The 20,100-nt window shown below is 42.7% G+C and overlaps 1 protein-coding gene across 1 annotated transcript in view; it reads right to left on the bottom strand.

The window, feature by feature from the left end:
* Positions 1 to 1,391: 1,391 nt before the first annotated feature.
* LOC120999955 (oocyte zinc finger protein XlCOF6-like) overlaps positions 1,392 to 20,100 on the bottom strand; it is a 29,521-nt gene continuing 10,812 nt past the window's right edge. The window contains exon 3 of the mRNA XM_040430987.1: positions 1,392 to 3,871. Coding sequence (XP_040286921.1) covers positions 1,392 to 3,871 — 2,480 coding nt within the window. The remainder of the gene's footprint in view (positions 3,872 to 20,100) is intronic.

Below are 20,100 nucleotides of genomic sequence, written 5' to 3'. Positions count from 1 at the left end.
GTCCTGGAGGCTGGTTTTAAAGTCAGTATAAAACTGAGTCTGCTTATATAGAACCTACCAGTAGCCATTTGGCTCCAGGAGAAGTATATGGTGGGCTCAGCATGCATGTTGGTACTTGCATCCCTGGATCCGATGAAAGCTTTAATGGCACCGGACGGGGTTAAAAGCAGAGTGTGCTTGGCTTGCATGCTGACCTGCATTCCCTGGACTTTATGTGACTGTCATGGCCCATAAACAGGTAGGAACAAGTGTTAGGGACCACTCAAATGAGACGACCTTGACGCGGTGAGTGGCTTATTACGCTTTGGCCAAAATGTACACCAATGTCTCATCCAGCATGGAGGCAGGGCAGAATGCTGGATGTAGTGTGCGATCACATTTGCATTTTCCATTTGTATATTTTTTATTAGTTTAGAATGTCGATCATATTTGGAAACACACAAATTGTTTCTTTTGTTATCCCTCTTTTTAACTTGTCCTATGTCCTGTCTTTTTTTTTTTTTTTACCAACCTCTATTTCAATTTCAGTCACCTCTTTCTTAAAACCCCTCTGTATAAATGTATTACCCATCAATAATAATAGGTTTTTTCATATTTTTTTTATCTGTACTAGATATCCTTCTGGCCAGTGTGAACTCCTAGGGATACTAGAAAAAATGTGAGGGGCGCGGTGGCTGGAATGAAGCAGCAGGTTATTTCGATCTGTGGTCTTTGTGAATAGTGTGGTCTCAAATCCTCTCTTTATGCGCCGTAATTCAAGATTAAAAAATGAATAACATTTCCATCATAACGAAAATTTGATGGTATTATGGCACTCGTTTAAATGGGTAACAAACTGTGTAAGATTCATCACCCCTCCATAGCATGAACACATCATTCACATAGCGAAGCCACCCACACAGAATACATGCCTTGTCTCAAAGGCTTGTTAATTGTTACAAAGGGAGACCTTCTGGATAGTGAAACTCCAGTCTTTAATACCTAAGGGGTTAAATGAAATTTGTAGCTTTAGTGCATTTATACGATTGATCACTTTCATATGTTAGGGTTGTTTATGGCGATGTATTTTGTATATAAGGATAAGGTTTGTATATATGTATCAGCTGTTGGTGCTATAAAAATCCCACCTTCTCTAACTGCACGCATGAGTAAGGGGTCGTGTGAGGTGTGAACGATGTCTTTCTCAGTGTCCCTCATGATATACCATTTTATATTGGAATGAAGTAAAAAAGAAATAAAAGAAACAAGTGGGATTTTGTACCAGCGACTTGTTAGTCTGACTTCTGTTGCTTATTCAAATACAATATTGGCACAATAAGGTAAAATGAACACACAAGTCTGCAAGTTTGAAAGACTAATTTCTTTGTAAAACATTATTCTTACACAAAACATCAACATGTCTTCTCCCCTCTGTGGATTCTCTTATGTAGATCAAGACTTAATTTCTTGGCAAAGCAGTTCCCACATTCTGAACATGAAAATGGTTTCTCTCCTGTGTGACTTCTCTGATGTGTAGTAAGACTTCTTTTATCTGTGAAACTTTTCCCACATTCTGAACATGAATATGGCTTCTCTCCTGTGTGAATTCTTTTATGTTGAACAAGGCTTGATTTCTGATTAAAGCATCTCCCACATTCTGAACATGAATATGGTTTTTCTCCTGTGTGAATTCTCTGATGTGCAACCAGATATGATTTATCTGTAAAACATTTACCACACTCTGAACATGAATATGGCTTCTCTCCTGTGTGAATTCTCTTATGCTGATGAAGATTTGATTTCCTAACAAAGCATTTCCCACATTCTGAACATAAAAATGGTCTCTCTCCTGTGTGAATTCTCAGATGTGTAGTAAGACATCTTTTTTCTATGAAACATTTCCCACATTCTGAACATGAATATGGCTTCTCTCCTGTGTGAATTTTTTTATGTAGATCAAGGCTTGATTTGTGGTTAAAGTATTTCCCACATTCTGAACATGAATATGGCTTCTCTCCTGTGTGAATTCTTTTATGGTGATCAAGATGTGATTTCTTAATAAAACATTTCCTACACTCCAAACATGAATACGGCTTCACTCCTGTGTGACTTCTCTCATGTTTTAAAATGTCTGATTTATGTCCAAAACATTTCCCACATTCTGAACATGAATACGGCTTCTCTCCTGTGTGGATTCTATTATGTTGATCAAGGTTTGATTTCTGGTTAAAGCATTTCCCACATTCTGAACATGAAAATGTTTTTTCTCCTGTGTGAATTCGTTGATGTATAGTAAGACTTCGTTTTTCTGTGAAACATTTCCCACATTCTGAACATGAAAATGGTTTTTCTCCTGTGTGATTTCGTTGATGTATAGTAAGACTTTTTTTTTCTGTGAAACATTTTCCACATTCTGAACATGAATAAGGCTTTTCTCCTGTGTGAATTCTTTTGTGTTGATTAAGACTTGATTTGTGGTTAAAACATTTCCCACATTCTGAACATGAATATGGCTTTTCCCCTGTGTGAATTCTCTGATGTGCAACCAGATATGAATTATCTGCAAAACATTTACCACACTCTAAACATGAATATAGCTTGTCTCTTGTATGAATTATCTTATGTTTATTAAGATTTGATTTCCTGATAAAGCATTTACCACATTCTGAACATGAAAATGGTTTTTCTCCTGTATGAATTCGTTGATGTATAGTAAGACTTTTTTTTTCTGTGAAACATTTTCCACATTCTGAACATGAAAATGGCTTCTCTCCTGTGTGTATTCTCTTATGTTGATCAAGGCTTGATTTCTGGTTAAAGCATTTCTCACATTCTGAACAAGAATATGGCTTCTCTCCTGTGTGAAGTCTTTTGTGTTGATCAAAACTTGACTTATTGTTAAAACATTTTCCACATTCTGAACATGAATAGGGCTTCTCTCCTGTGTGGATTCTCTTATGTTGATCAAGGCTTGATTTCTGGTTAAAGCATTTCTCACATTCTGAACAAGAATATGGCTTCTCTCCTGTGTGAAGTCTTTTGTGTTGATCAAAACTTGACTTCTTGTTAAAACATTTCCCACATTCTGAACATGAATAGGGCTTCTCTCCTGTGTGAATTCTCTTATGTTGTTCAAGACTTGATTTATTGGTAACACACTTCCCACATTCTGAACATGAATATGGCTTCTCTCCTGTGTGAATTCTTTTATGATTATCAAGATATGATTTCTTGGTAAAACATTTCCTACACTCCGAACAAGAATATGGCTTCTCTCCTGTGTGGATTCTCTTATGTTGGTCAAGGCTTGATTTTTGGTTAAAGCATTTTTCACATTCTGAACAAGAATATGGCTTCTCTCCTGTGTGAAGTCTTTTGTGTTGATCAAGACTTGACTTCTTGTTAAAACATTTCCCACATTCTGAACATGAATACGGCTTCTCTCCTGTGTGAATTTTCTCATGTCTTAAAAGCAGTGATTTATATGGAAAACATTTCCCACATTCTGAACATGAATATGGCTTGTCTCCTGTGTGACTTCTGTGTATAGAAAGCTCTAACTTATATCTGAACTGTTTTCCATGTTCCTCACAATTAAACCTTTTACCCCGTTTCTGCCTTATATTTGGAGTAATAATCTGTGATTGGTCAGGAGAAGATTCCTCATGTTTAGGATGATTATATGATAGATTTGGACTTGGGAAAATCTGTGATTGGTCATTAGAAAGTTCCTCATTCTTGGGGGAATTATTTGCTGACTCTGCACTGTGAAGTCCTGGATGTACATTACAGGTAATGAAGTTTTCTCCTGAAGAGCGCTGCATGGTATCTTCATCTTCTTTATAATCTAGAGATAACATGATGTTTCCTTCAAGCTTCTCACAGGGATTTTCTGTTAAGATTAATAATAGATTTTATGATTTTTTTGTTAAAACAATTGGATACATTTATCACATTCCAATGAGGCTGGATTCACATGTAACAGACATGTCCATCTATGTTACGTGCACATGTATCTATGATGCTGTGAGTTGGTGTCAGCTTAACCTGTGGTCGGGACAGACGTGCACAATACAGATGGATAATATGTGCGCAATAAGCTCATATGAATCTGGCCTTAGGCTGGAGAGACACATACAATATAAAATTATTTTTTTGTGCCAGTCAGAAGTGGATCCATCAGGAATGTGAGGAATACACCCTTTCCTTTCTCTGCTATGTATTTGCTTTACAAATTTAAGGCTGACTCTTAAACATCTCCTGAGTTTCTACAGTTTGCATGTTGAGGATCTGCTTGCAGATTTAGCCTAAGGCCTCATGCACACGACCGTTCCATTTTTTGCGGTCTGCAAACCGCGGATCCGCAAAAAACGGAAGCCGCCCATGTTGCCTTCCGCAATTTGCGGAACGGAACGGGCGCCGGCAATATAAATGCCTATTCTTGTCTGCAAAGCGCGGACAAGAATAGGACATGTTATATTTTATAGCGGGGCCGCGGAACGGAGCCACGGATGCGGAAGGCACACGGAGTGTTGTCCGCATCTTTTGCGGCCCCATTGAAGTGAATAAGTCCGCATCCGAGCCGCCAAAACAGCGGCTCGGATGCGGACCCAAACAATGGTCATGTGCATAAATCAATGGAGCGACTTTACGCAAGGAAATTGTAACAGGAGGAAGGATGTCACTTTTTTTCTTGCTACAGTGTGCGGATAAATCATCTACTAGATGATAGATTCAGCCTGGAGTATGACACAGAATACGTTCCGAAGTTAGGGCAGAAAAAATGCTAATGAGAACATAAGCTAACATGTTTGAGTGACATCACAGATTCTGGTCTGCACTCAGTAACCCCCCCCCCCCCCCCCCCCCCCCCCCTCCATCCCTCAATCCTGGGACATTAGCCCTTTAACCACCTCAGCCCCCAGTGCTTAAACACCCTGAAAGACCAGGCCACTTTTTACACTTCTGACCTACACTACTTTCACCGTTTATTGCTCGGTCATGCAACTTACCACCCAAATGAATTTTACCTCCTTTTCTTCTCACTAATAGAGCTTTCATTTGGTGGTATTTCATTGCTGCTGACATTTTTACTTTTTTTGTTATTAATCGAAATTTAACGATTTTTTTGCAAAAAAATGACATTTTTCACTTTCAGTTGTAAAATTTTGCAAAAAAAACGACATCCATATAGAAATTTTGCTCTAAATTTATAGTTCTACATGTCTTTGATAAAAAAAAAATGTTTGGGTAGAAAAAAAATGGTTTGGGTAAAAGTTATAGCGTTTACAAACTATGGTACAAAAATGTGAATTTCCGCTTTTTGAAGCAGCTCTGACTTTCTGAGCACCTGTCATGTTTCCTGAGGTTCTACAATGCCCAGACAGTACAAACACCCCACAAATGACCCCATTTCTGAAAGTACACACCCTAAGGTATTCGCTGATGGGCATAGTGAGTTCATAGAACTTTTTATTTTTTGTCACAAGTTAGCGGAAAATGATGATTTTTTTTTTTTTTTTTTTTTTTTCTTACAAAGTCTCATATTCCACTAACTTGTGACAAAAAATAAAAAGTTCTATGAACTCACTATGCCCATCAGCGAATACCTTGGGGTCTCTTCTTTCCAAAATGGGGTCACTTGTGGGGTAGTTATACTGCCCTGGCATTCTAGGGGCCCAAATGTGTGGTAAGGAGTTTGAAATCAAATTCAGTAAAAAATGACCTGTGAAATCCGAAAGGTGCTCTTTGGAATATGGGCCCCTTTGCCCACCTAGGCTGCAAAAAAGTGTCACACATCTGGTATCCCCGTACTCAGGAGAAGTTGAGGAATGTGTTTTGGGGTGTCTTTTTACATATACCCATGCTGGGTGAGATAAATATCTTGGTCAAATGACAACTTTGTATAAAAAAATGGGAAAAGTTGTCTTTTGCCAAGATATTTCTCTCACCCAGCATGGGTATATATAAAATGACACCCCAAAACACATTCCCCACCTTCTCCTGAGTACGGAGATACCAGATGTGTGACACTTTTTTGCAGCCTAGGTGGGCAAAGGGGCCCATATTCCAAAGAGCACCTTTCGGATTTCACTCGTCATTTTTTACTGAATTTGATTTCAAACTCCTTACCACACATTCGGGCCCCTAGAATGCCAGGGCAGTATAACTACCCCACAAGTGACCCCATTTTGGAAAGAAGAGACCCCAAGGTATTCCGTGAGGGGCATGGCGAGTTCCTAGAATTTTTTATTTTTTGTCACAAGTTAGTGGAAAATGATGATTTTTTTTTTTTTTTTTTTTTTTCATACAAAGTCTCATATTCCACTAACTTGTGACAAAAAATAAAAACTTCCATGAACTCACTATGCCCATCAGCGAATACCTTGGGGTCTCTTCTTTCCAAAATGGGGTCACTTGTGGGGTAGTTATACTGCCCTGGTATTCTAGGGGCCCAAATGTGTGGTAAGGAGTTTGAAATCAAATTCAGTAAAAATTGACCTGTGAAATCCGAAAGGTGCTCTTTGGAATATGGGCCCCTTTGCCCACCTAGGCTGCAAAAAAGTGTCACACATCTGGTATCCCCGTACTCAGGAGAAGTTGAGGAATGTGTTTTGGGGTGTCTTTTTACATATACCCATGCTGGGTGAGATAAATATCTTGGTCAAATGACAACTTTGTATAAAAAAATGGGAAAAGTTGTCTTTTGCCAAGATATTTCTCTCACCCAGCATGGGTATATATAAAATGACACCCCAAAACACATTCCCCACCTTCTCCTGAGTACGGAGATACCAGATGTGTGACACTTTTTTGCAGCCTAGGTGGGCAAAGGGGCCCATATTCCAAAGAGCACCTTTCGGATTTCACTCGTCATTTTTTACTGAATTTGATTTCAAACTCCTTACCACACATTTGGGCCCCTAGAATGCCAGGGCAGTATAACTACCCCACAAGTGACCCCATTTTGGAAAGAAGAGACCCCAAGGTATTCGCTGATGGGCATAGTGAGTTCATGGAAGTTTTTATTTTTTGTCACAAGTTAGTGGAATATGAGACTTTGTATGAAAAAAAAAAAAAAAAAAAAAATCATTTTCCACTAACTTGTGACAAAAAATAAAAAATTCTAGGAACTCGCCATGCCCCTCACAGAATACCTTGGGGTGTCTTCTTTCCAAAATGGGGTCACTTGTGGGGTAGTTATACTGCCCTGGCATTTTAGGGGCCCAAATGTGTGGTAAGGAGTTTGAAATCAAATTCAGTAAAAAATGACGAGTGAAATCCGAAAGGTGCTCTTTGGAATATGGGCCCCTTTGCCCACCTAGGCTGCAAAAAAGTGTCACACATCTGGTATCTCCGTACTCAGGAGAAGGTGGGGAATGTGTTTTGGGGTGTCATTTTATATATACCCATGCTGGGTGAGAGAAATATCTTGGCAAAAGACAACTTTTCCCATTTTTTTATACAAAGTTGTCATTTGACCAAGATATTTATCTCACCCAGCATGGGTATATGTAAAAAGACACCCCAAAACACATTCCTCAACTTCTCCTGAGTACGGGGATACCAGATGTGTGACACTTTTTTGCAGCCTAGGTGGGCAAAGGGGCCCATATTCCAAAGAGCACCTTTCGGATTTCACAGGTCAATTTTTACTGAATTTGATTTCAAACTCCTTACCACACATTTGGGCCCCTAGAATGCCAGAGCAGTATAACTACCCCACAAGTGACCCCATTTTGGAAAGAAGAGACCCCAAGGTATTCGCTGATGGGCATAGTGAGTTCATGGAAGTTTTTATTTTTTGTCACAAGTTAGTGGAATATGAGACTTTGTAAGAAAAAAAAAAAAAAAAAAAAAATCATCATTTTCCACTAACTTGTGACAAAAAATAAAAAATTCTAGGAACTTGCCATGCCCCTCACGGAATACCTTGGGGTGTCTTCTTTCCAAAATGGGGTCACTTGTGGGGTAGTTATACTGCCCTGGCATTTTCCAGGGGCCCTAATGTCTGGTAAGTAGGTAAATGACCTGTGAAATCTGAAAGGTGCTCTTTGGAATGTGGGCCCCTTTGCCCACCTAGGCTGCAAAAAAGTGTCACACATCTGGTATCTCCGTACTCAGGAGAAGGTGGGGAATGTGTTTTGCGGTGTCATTTTACATATACCCATGCTGGGTGAGATAAATATCTTGGCAAAAGACAACTTTTCCCATTTTTTTTATACAAAGTTGGCATTTGACCAAGATATTTATCTCACCCAGCATGGGTATATGTAAAATGACACCCCAAAACATATTCCCCAACTTCTGCTGAATACGGAGATACCACATGTGTGACACTTTTTTGCAGCCTAGGTGGGCAAAGGGGCCCAAATTCCTTTTAGGAGGGCATTTTTAGACATTTGGATACCAGACTTCTTCTCACGCTTTGGGGCCCCTAAAATGCCAGGGCAGTATAAATACCCCACATGTGACCCCATTTTGGAAAGAAGACACCCCAAGGTATTCAATGAGGGGCATGGCGAGTTCATAGAAAAAAAATAATTTTGGCACAAGTTAGCGGAAATTGATTTTTTTGATTTTGTTCTCACAAAGTCTCCCTTTCCGCTAACTTGGGACAAAAATTTCAATCTTTCATGGACTCAATATGCCCCTCAGCGAATACCTTGGGGTGTCTTCTTTCCAAAATGGTGTTATTTGTGGGGTGTTTGTACTGCCCTGGCATTTGAGGGTCTCCACAATCATTACATGTATGCCCAGCATTAGGAGTTTCTGCTATTCTCCTTATATTGAGCATACGGGTAATGAGATTTTTTTTTTCCGTTCAGCCTCTGGGCTGAAAGAAAAAAATGAACGGCACAGATTTCTTCATTCGCATCGATCAATGTGGATGAAAAAATCTCTGCCAAAAAAAAAAAAAGGAGGGGAAAGGCGTCTGCCAGGACATAGGAGCTCCGCCCAACATCCATACCCACTTCAGCTCGTATGCCCTGGCAAACCAGATTTCTCCATTCACATCAATCGATGTGGATGAATAAATCATTGCCGGGATTTTTTTTTTTATATATACAAAGTGTTTGCCAAAGTATATGAACACCGCCACCTCCTCAGCTCATATGCCTCGGCAAACATATCTTTTACTGCAGAGGAGAAATCCCGTCTTGCAGCGCCGCATACACCGACTTGCGTGTAATCTGACAGCAGCGCAATGCTTCTGTCAGAATGCACATCAGTGCTGCAGCTAGTCGATCGGTTGGTCCACCTGAAAGGTAAAAAAAACAAAACAAAAAAGAAAAAACCAGGCCGCAACGCAATAAATTTATTAACTGTTGAACAGAACATAGAAACTTTTTTTTAACTTTTTTAACTGAACGTTTAACTTTTTTACTTACCGGTAATTTTTTTTTTGTTTAGTTTTTTTTACCTTTATAGAACAAACCTCTCCTTCCCCATGGGACAATGTGCAAAGCGCAAATTGCCCAAAGATGTGGCGAAGTACATTATGCACTTTATCCCAGGTGAAAGGAGAGGTTTGCAGCAGCTGTGAGTAAAAGGGCCCTAATAGCCCTGTGTGCCTGTCCTGTGAGATGCAATCCCTATGCTAGGTGTACCTGTGTGTGGTACTTCCGGAAACACTCACCAAAGCATAGGGCAGGGTGGTCAGGACAGTCAGGACAGAAATAGCGGGTGTCACGCCTTATTCCACTCCTGCTACAGACACGACATTTTTTTCGGGGGGGCGGTTGGGTTGAGGTACCAGCAACGACACTGGGGAAATGTCGCTCGTGTAGACGGCTAACTACACTGGTGGATGGGGCCACGGAACCTCCTGGGTAAAGGAGGTTCTCGATGATCTCTTCCTGGAATTTGAGGAAAGATCGTGTTCTCCCAGCCTTACTGTAGAGAACAAAACTATTGTACAGCGCCAATTGAATTAAATATACAGACACCTTCTTATACCAGCGTCTGGTTCTGCGGGAAACTAAATAGGGAGCCAACATCTGGTCATTGAAGTCCACCCCTCCCATGAGCGCATTATAGTCGTGGACTGAGAGGGGCTTTTCAATGACACGGGTTGCCCTTTCAATTTGGATTGTCGTGTCTGCGTGAATGGAGGAGAGCATGTAAACGTCACGCTTGTCTCTCCATTTCACCGCGAGCAGTTCTTCGTTACACAAGGCAGCCCTCTCCCCCCTTGCAAGACGGGTGGTTACAAGCCGTTGGGGGAAGCCCACGCGACTAGTTCGCGCGGTGCCACAGGCGCAAATCCGTTCTAGAAACAAATGCCTAAAGAGGGCCACACTTGTGTAGAAATTGTCCACATAAAGATGGTACCCCTTGCCGAATAAGGGTGACACCAAGTCCCAGACTGTCTTCCCACTGCTCCCCAGGTAGTCAGGGCAACCGACCGGCTCCAGGGTCTGATCTTTTCCCTCATAGATCCGAAATTTGTGGGTATAGCCTGTGGCCCTTTCACAGAGCTTATACAATTTGACCCCATACCGGGCACGCTTGCTTGGGATGTATTGTTTGAAGCCAAGGCGCCCGGTAAAATGTATTAGGGACTCGTCTACGCAGATGTTTTGCTCAGGGGTATACAAATCTGCAAATTTCTGGTTGAAATGGTCTATGAGGGGCCGAATTTTGTGGAGCCGGTCAAAAGCTGGGTGGCCTCTGGGACGGGAGGTGGTGTTGTCGCTAAAATGCAGAAAACGTAGGATGGTCTCAAATCGTGTCCTGGACATAGCAGCAGAGAACATGGGCATGTGATGAATTGGGTTCGTGGACCAATATGACCGCAATTCATGCTTTTTAGTTAGACCCATGTTGAGGAGAAGGCCCAAAAAAATTTTAATTTCGGAAACTTGGACTGGTTTCCACCGGAAAGACTGGGCATAAGAGCTTCCCGGGTTGGCGGATATAAATTGTGTGGCATACCGATTTGTTTCTGCCACGACTAAGTCCAAGAGCTCCGCAGTCAAGAACAGCTCAAAAAATCCCAGGGCCGAACCGATTTGAGCCGTCTCAACCCGAACTCCAGACTGGGCGGTGAAAGGGGGAACTACAGGTGCGGCTGAAGTTGGTGACTGCCAATCAGGGTTTGCCAGCACCTCAGGGATTCTAGGGGCTCTACGGGCCTGTCTGCGCGGTGGCTGCGACGGGGTAACTAGTGCACGTGCCACCGTACCAGCTTCAACTGCCCTTCTGGTGCTCGCCACGTCACCATGTTGTACGGCAGTGCTGGTACTAGGTCCAGGAAGGGCTGCGCTGCTGGTGTATGCCTCACCACGTGATCCGGCAGCGACAGCCCCACTCTGCTGCTCTTGAAACGGATCCTGCGTAACCTGTGGTCTAGCGACACGGGGCCGGGTACGCCTGGTGCTGCCAGGGACCTCCACCTCCTCGTCCGAACTTTGGGTCAGAGAGCCACTGCTTTCCACAGGTTCATATTCTGACCCGCTAGATTCATCAGATGAGGGTTCCCACTCCTCATCCGACTGGGTCAGAATCCTGTAGGCCTCTTCAGAAGAATACCCCCTGTTTGACATTTGGACTACTAAATTTAGGGGTATTCCCTGAGACTACCCAAGAAAAAAAGCAAACCTGTCTTACAAAGGGGAGGCTAGCGAAGTACCGGAGGCCGCTGCGGTTGATAAAAAATATCAAAACTGATTTTTTTATCGCCGCAGTGCTTGTAAAGTGAATGTGCAGTGATCAAAAAACAAAATTTTTTTTGTCACTGCGGTGGGGCGGGCGTGGGTGAACGCACGTGTGGGCGACCGATCAGGCCTGATCGGGCAAACACTGCGTTTTGGGTGGAGGGCGAGCTAAGGTGACACTAATACTATTATAGATCTGACCGTGATCAGTTTTGATCACTTACAGATACTATAAAAGTACAAATGCTGATTAGCGATACGCTAATCAGCGAATAAAAGTGACTGCGGTGCGGTGGGCGCTAACTGACGCTAACTACCTAACCAAGGGGCCTAAACTATCCCTAAAACCTAACAGCCAATACTAGTGAAAAAAAAAAAGTGACAGTTTACACTGATCACTTTTTTTCCTTTCAATAGTGATTGACAGGGGCGATCAAAGGGGTGATCAAAGGGTTAATTGGGGTGCAGGGGGGTGATCTGGGGCTAAAGTGTGGTGTTGGTGCTACTCACTGTGAAGTCTGCTCCTGTGCTGGATCCAACCGACGAAAAGGACCAGCACAGGAGCAGAGAAGCCATATAACAGATCATATTTACTAATATGATCTGTTATCTGGCTTCTGATTCGATTTTTTGAAAATCGCCAGCCTGCCAGCCAATGATCGTTGCTGGCAGGCTGGTGACGAAATACTTCTTTAACTTTTGCCGGCCCGCGATGCGCATGCGCGGGCCGGCAATGCACGAAATCTCGCGTCTCGCGAGAGGACGCACCGGCGCGTCCACCCAGAACAACAGGACCGCCGCAAAGACGCAATCCTGCGTACGGCGGTCCTGAGGTGGTTAATGTTCAGGCAATTTTCAATTTTTTTCATTTTTTTACTCCCAGCCTTCCCAAAGCCATTCACATAGCCGTATGCAAGCTTTTTTTTGTTGCGTGACAAGTTGTACTTTTTAATGGCACCATTTACGGTTGCATACAATGTAGTAAGAAGCGGGGAAATAAATTCCAAATAGGGTGGAATTATAAAAAATAAAAAATTCTGACAGTTTTAAGGCTTATGCTTTTACAGCATTTCCTATGAGGTAAAACTGACCTGTTACTTCCATTCACCGGGTCACTACGATTATAATGATATCAAATGTGTATAGTTTTTCTTGTGTTTTAATACTGGGAAAAAACTGACAAATTTTTGGGGGAAAAAAAACCTCTCTTTGCATCAGCATATTCTTACCCTTATTTATGATTCTATTATGTGCTCGGAGCTGTGCGAGGGCTCATGTTGGGGCATGTATGCATTGGAGTCTAGTACAATTACACTGTGCTCCTATGGTTCTGACTGCTACCTCCGATCTTAAGCGAAGTTCAGATCCAAGTTTTAAAGTCGTTTTCCACTTCAAATGCCGCAGTTATTCCATGAACTCTTGCGAGACTTCTCCTCATCGGAGGCCGTACATTTTAATGCTGTAAGGAGATGGATCTCTGTACAGCATTAATCCGAAGTTTTAAGGAAATCGACTTCGGATCTAGGATCCGCAGCTCGCTTCGCTCATCACTATTAGCAATAGTGGGATGTTATCTGCAGAGGGAAGGATGATATTTGAATATATATATGTCTAATATATACATGTATATATTGGCCCTGTATTATGGCCAGTATATATATATATATATATATATATGCCCCTTATATTGCACACATCTGTATATATATATATATATATATATATATATATATCTCTATGTATGTGTATATTTAGATGTGTATATACATACAGTGGATATAAAAAGTCTACACATCTCTGTTACAAATGTCAGGTTTCTGTGCTATAAAAAAATGATTAAGATAAATCATTTCAGAACTTTTTCCCCCTTTAATGTGACCTATAAACTGTACAACTCAATTGAAAAACAAACTGAAATCTTTTAGGTGGAGGGAAGAAAACAAAACAAAAAATAATAATAATGTGGTTGCATAAGTTTGCACACCCTCTTATAACTGGGGATGTAGCGGTGTTCAGAATTAAGCAATCACATTCAGAATCCTGTTAGATCGGAGTCAGCATACAGCGGCCATCATGTAAAGTGCCTCTGATTAACCCCAGATAAAGCTCAGCTGCTCTAGTTGGTCTTTCCTGAAATGTTCTTAGTCACATCCCACAGCAGAAGCCATGGTCCACAGAGAGATTCCAAAGCATCAGAGGGATCTCATTGTTAGAAGGTATCAGTCAGGAGAAGGGGACAAAAGAATTTCCGAGGCATTAGATCTACCATGGAACACAGTGAAGATCATCAAGTGGAGAAAATATGACCCAACAGTGACATCACCAAGAACTGGACGTCCCTCCAAAACTGATGAAAAGACGAGAAGAAAACTGGTCTGGGAGGCTACCAAGAGGCCGACAGCAACATTACAGGAGCTGCAGGAATATCTGGCAAGTCCTGGCTGTGTGGTCCATGTGACAAAAATCTCCCGTATTCTTCATATGGCTGGGCTATGGGGTAGAGTGGCAAGACAAAAGCCTTTTCTTACCAAGAAAAACATCCAAGCCAGGCTACATTTTGCAAAAACACATCTGAAGTCTCCCAAAAGCATGTGGGAAAAGGTGTTCTGGTCTGATGAAACCAAGGTTGGACTTTTTGGCCATAATTCCAAAAGATATGTTTGGTGCAAAAACAACACTGCGTATCACCAAAAGAACCCCATCCCCACAGTGAAGCATGGTGGTGGCAGCATCATGCCAAGGGGCTGTTCTTCTTCAGCTGGAACTGGGGCATTAGTTAAGCTAGAGGGAATTATGAAAAGTTCCAAATACCAGTCAATATTGGCCCAAAACCTTCAGGCTAGAAAGCTGAACATGAAGAGGAACTTCATCTTTCAGCATGACAACGACCTAAAGCATACATCCAAATCAACAAAGGAATGGCTTCACCAGAAGAAGATTAAAGTTTTGGAATGGCCCAGCCAGAGCCCAGATCTGAATCTGATTGACAATCTGTGGGGTGATCTGAAGAGGGCCGTGCCCAGGAGATGCCCTCGCAGTCTGACAGATTTGGAGGGTTTCTACAAAGAAGAGTCAAAATGTGCCATGCTGATAGACTCATCCCCAAAAAGACTGAGTGCTGGAATAACATGAAAAGGAGCTTCAACAAAATATTAGTTTAAGGATGTGCACACTTATGCAACCACATTATTTTATTTTTATATTTTTTCTTCCCTCCACCTAAAAGATTTCAGTTTGTTTTTCAATTGAGTTGTACGGTTTATAGGTCACATTAATGGTGTAAAAAGTTCTGAAATGATTTATCTTTGTCTCATTTTTTAACATCACAGAAACCTGACATTTTAACAGGGGTGTGTAGACTTTTTATATCCACTATTATACAGTCAGGTCCATAAATATTGGGACATGGACACCATTCTAGCATTTTTGGCTCTATACACCACCACAATGGATTTGAAATGAAACAAACAAGATGTGCTTTACCTGCAGACTGTCAGCTTTAGTTTGAGGGTATTTACATCCAGATCAGGTGAACGGTGCAGGAATTACAGCAGTTTGCATATGTGCCTCCCACTTGTTAAGGGACCAAAAGTAATGGGACAGAATAATAATCATAAATCAAACTTTCACTTTTTATTACTTGGTTGCAAATCCTTTGCAGTCAATTACAGCCTGAAGTCTGGAACGCATAGACATCACCAGACGCTGGGTTTCATCCCTGGTGATGCTCTGCCAGGCCTCTACTGCAACTGTCTTCAGTTCCTGCTTGTTCTTGGGGCATTTTCCCTTCAGTTTTGTCTTCAGCAAGTGAAATGCTCAATCGGATTCAGGTCCGGTGATTGACTTGGCCATTGCAGAACATTCCACTTCTTTACCTTAAAAAACTCTGGATGCTTTTTCAGTATGCTTTGGGTCATTGTCCATCTGCACTGTGAAGCGCCGTCCAATGAGTTCTGAAGCATTTGGCTGAATATCAGCAGATAATATTGCCCGAAACACTTCAGAATTCATCCTGCTGCTTTTGTCAGCAGTCACATCATCAATAAATACAAGAGAAGCAGTTCCTTTGGCAGCCATACATGCCCACGCCATGACACTACCACCACCATGCTTCACTGATGAGGTGGTATGCTTAGGATAATGAGCAGTTCCTTTCCTTCTCCATACTCTTCTCTTCCCATCACTCTGGTACAAGTTGATTTTGGTCTCATCTGTCCATAGGATGTGGTTCCAGAACTGCGAAGGCTTTTTTAGATGTCGTTTGGCAAACTCTAATCTGGCCTTCCTGTTTTTGAGGCTCACCAATGGTTTACATCTTGTGGTGAACCCTCTGTATTCACTCTGGTGAAGTTTTCTCTTGATTGTTGACTTTGACACACATACACCTACCTCCTGGAGAGTGTTCTTGATCTGGCCAACTGTTGTGAAGGGTGTTTTCTTCACCAGGGAAAGAATTCTTCGGTCATCCACCACAGTTGTTTTCCGTGGTCTTCCGGGTCTTTTGGTGTTGCTGAGCTCACCGATGCGTTCCTTCTTTTTAAGAATGTTCCAAACAGTTGTTTTGGCCAGGCCTAATGTTTTTGCTATCTCTCTGATGGGTTTGTTGTGTTTTTTCAGCCTAATGATGGCTTGCTTCACTGATAGTGACCGCTCTTTGGATCTCATCTTGAGAGTTGACAGCAACAGATTCCAAATGGAAATAGCAGACTTGAAATGGACTCTGGACCTTTTATCTGCTCATTGTAATTGGGATAATGAGGGAATAACACACACCTGGCCATGGAACAGCTGAGAAGACAATTGTCCCATTACTTTTGGTCCCTTAACAAGTGGGAGGCACATATGCAAACTGCTGTAATTCCTGCACCGTTCACCTGCTTTGGATGTAAATCCCCTCAGATTACAGCTGACAGTCTGCAGGTAAAGCACATCTTGTTCGTTTCATTTCAAATCCATTGTGGTGGTGTATAGAGCCAAAAATGTTAGACTTGTGTCCATGTCCCAATATTTATGGACCTGACTGTATATATATGCCCCTCTTATTACATGCATCTATGTATATACTTATTATCCTAAAATGTGGCCAATATGCTGTCCCCCGGCGCGGGTACCCCCCAGCTGATTAATCCCCCTGCAGGCGCATACCAGCGCCTGCAGGGGGAGGTACCGATAAATGGACAATTATGTCCAGTTTCGGTCACTTCAAAGGACAGAGGATCAATAGATCTTCTGCCCTTTGATAACATCTCCTGCAAGGCACGTGGACTTGGCTGCCGACGTGCGTGGGAGGACGGGAGCGAGCGCAGCGGGGTTTAAATACCCTGGCGGCACTGCGCTCTGGCAGTTAACCCTGACCCACCCAGAAGTGAGTTAACTCCTGCAGCCCGGCATGAAAGAAGAGCGCAGGCAGCGCTCTGGAAGACACCCGACCAACCTGGAGAAGAGAGGAAGAGTGCAGGCAGCGCTCAGAAGAAAGTGTCTCCCAGGAGTTGAACCCCTAACAGCCCCAGAGGAGGAGAGCAGGAAACGCAGGATGGACGGAGCAGCTCCATGGAAGAGTGCCCTGCAGCTGGCTAAGTATCCCTGCTCTGCCTCCATTCCCTGCCTTAACCCCTACTGTGCCTTGCTCCCCTGCACTGATTTACTCCTGCATACCCAGGTACCCCAGCCCTAGAATTAACCCTTGCTGCCATGAACCCCTGCATACCCAGCCCTAGCATTAACCCCTGCTGCCCTGTACCCCCTGCATACCCAGCCCAGTTAACCCTTGCATTGTAGTTAACCCTGGCATTGCATTAACTCCTTCACTACAATTCCTGCTCATTATTGTAATTGCATTTTAACCCCTTCAAATCCCTGTGGCCCCAGCATTCCTGCAGCCTTATATTAACCCTTTACTGGGCTAATCCCTTCACTACAATCCCTGCTTATTATTGGGATTGTGTTACCCTTTCTGTACCCCTATCTGTAATTGTTTTAATAAAGTCCTTGTTATTCATAACACACCGTATAGTCGTTTATTGTAGTAGTAGTAGCCGCCGTAGTATATCGTAGTAGTAATTCGCACTTAGTTCAGGAAATTAGGTAAGGCAACAGAGTTAGTTAGTATTTATTTTTAGGTATAAATAGGCAGAGTCATAAATAGACGACTCACGCCTATTTATAATATTAATTATTGAGATTTCTCAAAATATCAATAATTTATATTTCCTTTAACATTATCCGTCATTCCATCCTTCTGGATATCTAGTTTTCAGTACGCCTCTCGTTCAGTCATCTTCTGTTCTGAATCCCCCCCCCCGTTTAACTTTTTCAGTTCCCATACATCTAAACCATCTGTGTTGTAGGACATGTTCTATCTTTTTGCAGGGCCACGGAACGGACATATGGATGTGGACAGACATGGTGTGCTGTCCAAATCTTTTACGGCCCCACTGAAGTGAATGGGTCCGCATCTGACCCACAAAAAATGCTGATCAGATGCGAAACAAAAATAGGTTTGCGTGCATGAGCCCTTCAAAGGGCAGGTTGTGCAGCCCACGTACTGGACATTGCATTAAGTGCAAGTTATTGAACTAGGAATGTAGTGTCCTCTGTGGTGCAAGATTAAGGCTACTTTCACATCAGCGTATTTCCTTTCCAGTATTGAAATACAGTGATAAACAGAAGAAGTATTTGAACACCTAAGTAACAGCAAGAATTCTGTCTCTCAAAGACCTGTTACTGCACCTTTATAAAGTCCACCTCTACTCCATTAATTAATTTAACTTAGTCGCACCTGCCTGAGCTCTTTAAAGACCCCTGTCCACCCCACAGTCAGTCAGACGCCAACTACTAACAAAGAGCTGTCAAAAGACACCAGAGACAAAATTGTGGACCTCCAGAAGGTTGGAAAGGGCTACGGGGCAGTGGCCAAGCAGCTTGGTGAAAATAGATCAACTGTTGGAGCAATTGTTAGAAAATGGAAGAGGCTAAAGATGACTGTCAGTCTCCCTCGGACTGGGGCTCCATGCAAGATCTCACCTCGTGGGGTATCGCTGATAAGAAAGGTGAGGAATCAGCCCAGAACCACAAGGAAGGAGCTGGTCAATGACATGAAGAGAGCTGGGACCACAGTTTCAAAAGAACACTGTCGGTAGAACACTACGCCGTCATGGTTTCAAATCATGCATTGCACGGAAGGTTCACCTGCTCCAGTCATCACAGGTTCAGGCCCGTCTGAAGTTTGCCAATGACCATCTGGATGCTCCAGAGGAGGCCGGGGAGAAAGTCATGTGGTCAGAGGAGACCAAAGTAGAACTTTTTGGTCTAAACTTCACTCGTCGTGTATGGAGGAAAAAGAAGGATGAGTTGCATCCCAAGAACAGCATCCCTACTGTGAAGCATGGGGGGGTGGTAACATCATGCTTTGGGGGGTCTTTTCTACGAAGGGGAAAGGACGACTGCACTGTATTAAGGAGAGGATGAATGGGGCCATTTATTGTGAGATTTTGGCCAACAACCTCCTTCCCTCAGTCAGAGCATTGAAGATGGGTCGTGGCTGGGTCTTCCAACATGACAACGACCTGAAGCACACAGCCAGGATAACCAAGGAGCGGCTCCGTAAGAAGCATATCAAGGTTCTGGGGTGGCCTAGCCAGTCTCCAGACCTAAATCCAATAGAACATCTTTGGAGGGAGCTGAAACGCTGTGTTGCTTGGCGACAGCCCCGAAACCTGACAGATCTGTGTGGAGGAGTGGGCCGAAATCCCTGCTGCGGTGTGTGCAAACCTGGTCAAGAACTACAGGAAACGTTTGACCTCTGGAACTGCAAACAAAGGCTTCTGTACCAAATATTAACACGGATTTTCCCAGATGTTCAAATACTTCTGTTCAGCAGAGCAAGACAAAGACATTCTTTAAAAATCATACAATGTGATTTCCTGAATATTTTTTTTTATTCTGTCTCTCAGATGGGAATGCCCCTACAATGTGAATGTCAGACCCTCCATGATTTCTAAGCGGGAGAACTTGCAAAATCGCAGGGTGTTCAACTACTTCTGTTCCTAACTGTATGTCATAGGATCTCAATACTGGAAAACACTTCAGTTCTGTTCCTTCATTGTCAATGGGGACAAAACTTAACGGAACGGAGTCACCAGATTACATTCCTTTCCATTTGGTTGCATTCCCATGCCGGACAGAAAAACGCTGCATGCAGTGGTCATGGGATAACGTGTCTGAGAAAACAGACTCGGCACCCATTGACTGGTAACGTGACGCCTAGGTCATGTGACACGGGGCGGGCTATTTAAATCCTTGTTCACTTTTTTACTTTGCAATCAGCTGTACACTCACTGTTTGACAAAGGCGCATGTACGTGCCGAAACGCGCGTCACTGTATTTATAAGTGACCAATAAAGAGAATCATTTAGAAACTTATTGGAGTGCCGGTTTTCTCTTCATCTAGCACCCTGTGCGC

Source organism: Bufo bufo, chromosome 4, assembly GCF_905171765.1.
Source record: "Bufo bufo chromosome 4, aBufBuf1.1, whole genome shotgun sequence".
NCBI classification, from domain to species: Eukaryota; Metazoa; Chordata; class Amphibia; order Anura; family Bufonidae; genus Bufo; species Bufo bufo.
This window is presented reverse-complemented; position numbering and strand designations above follow the sequence as displayed.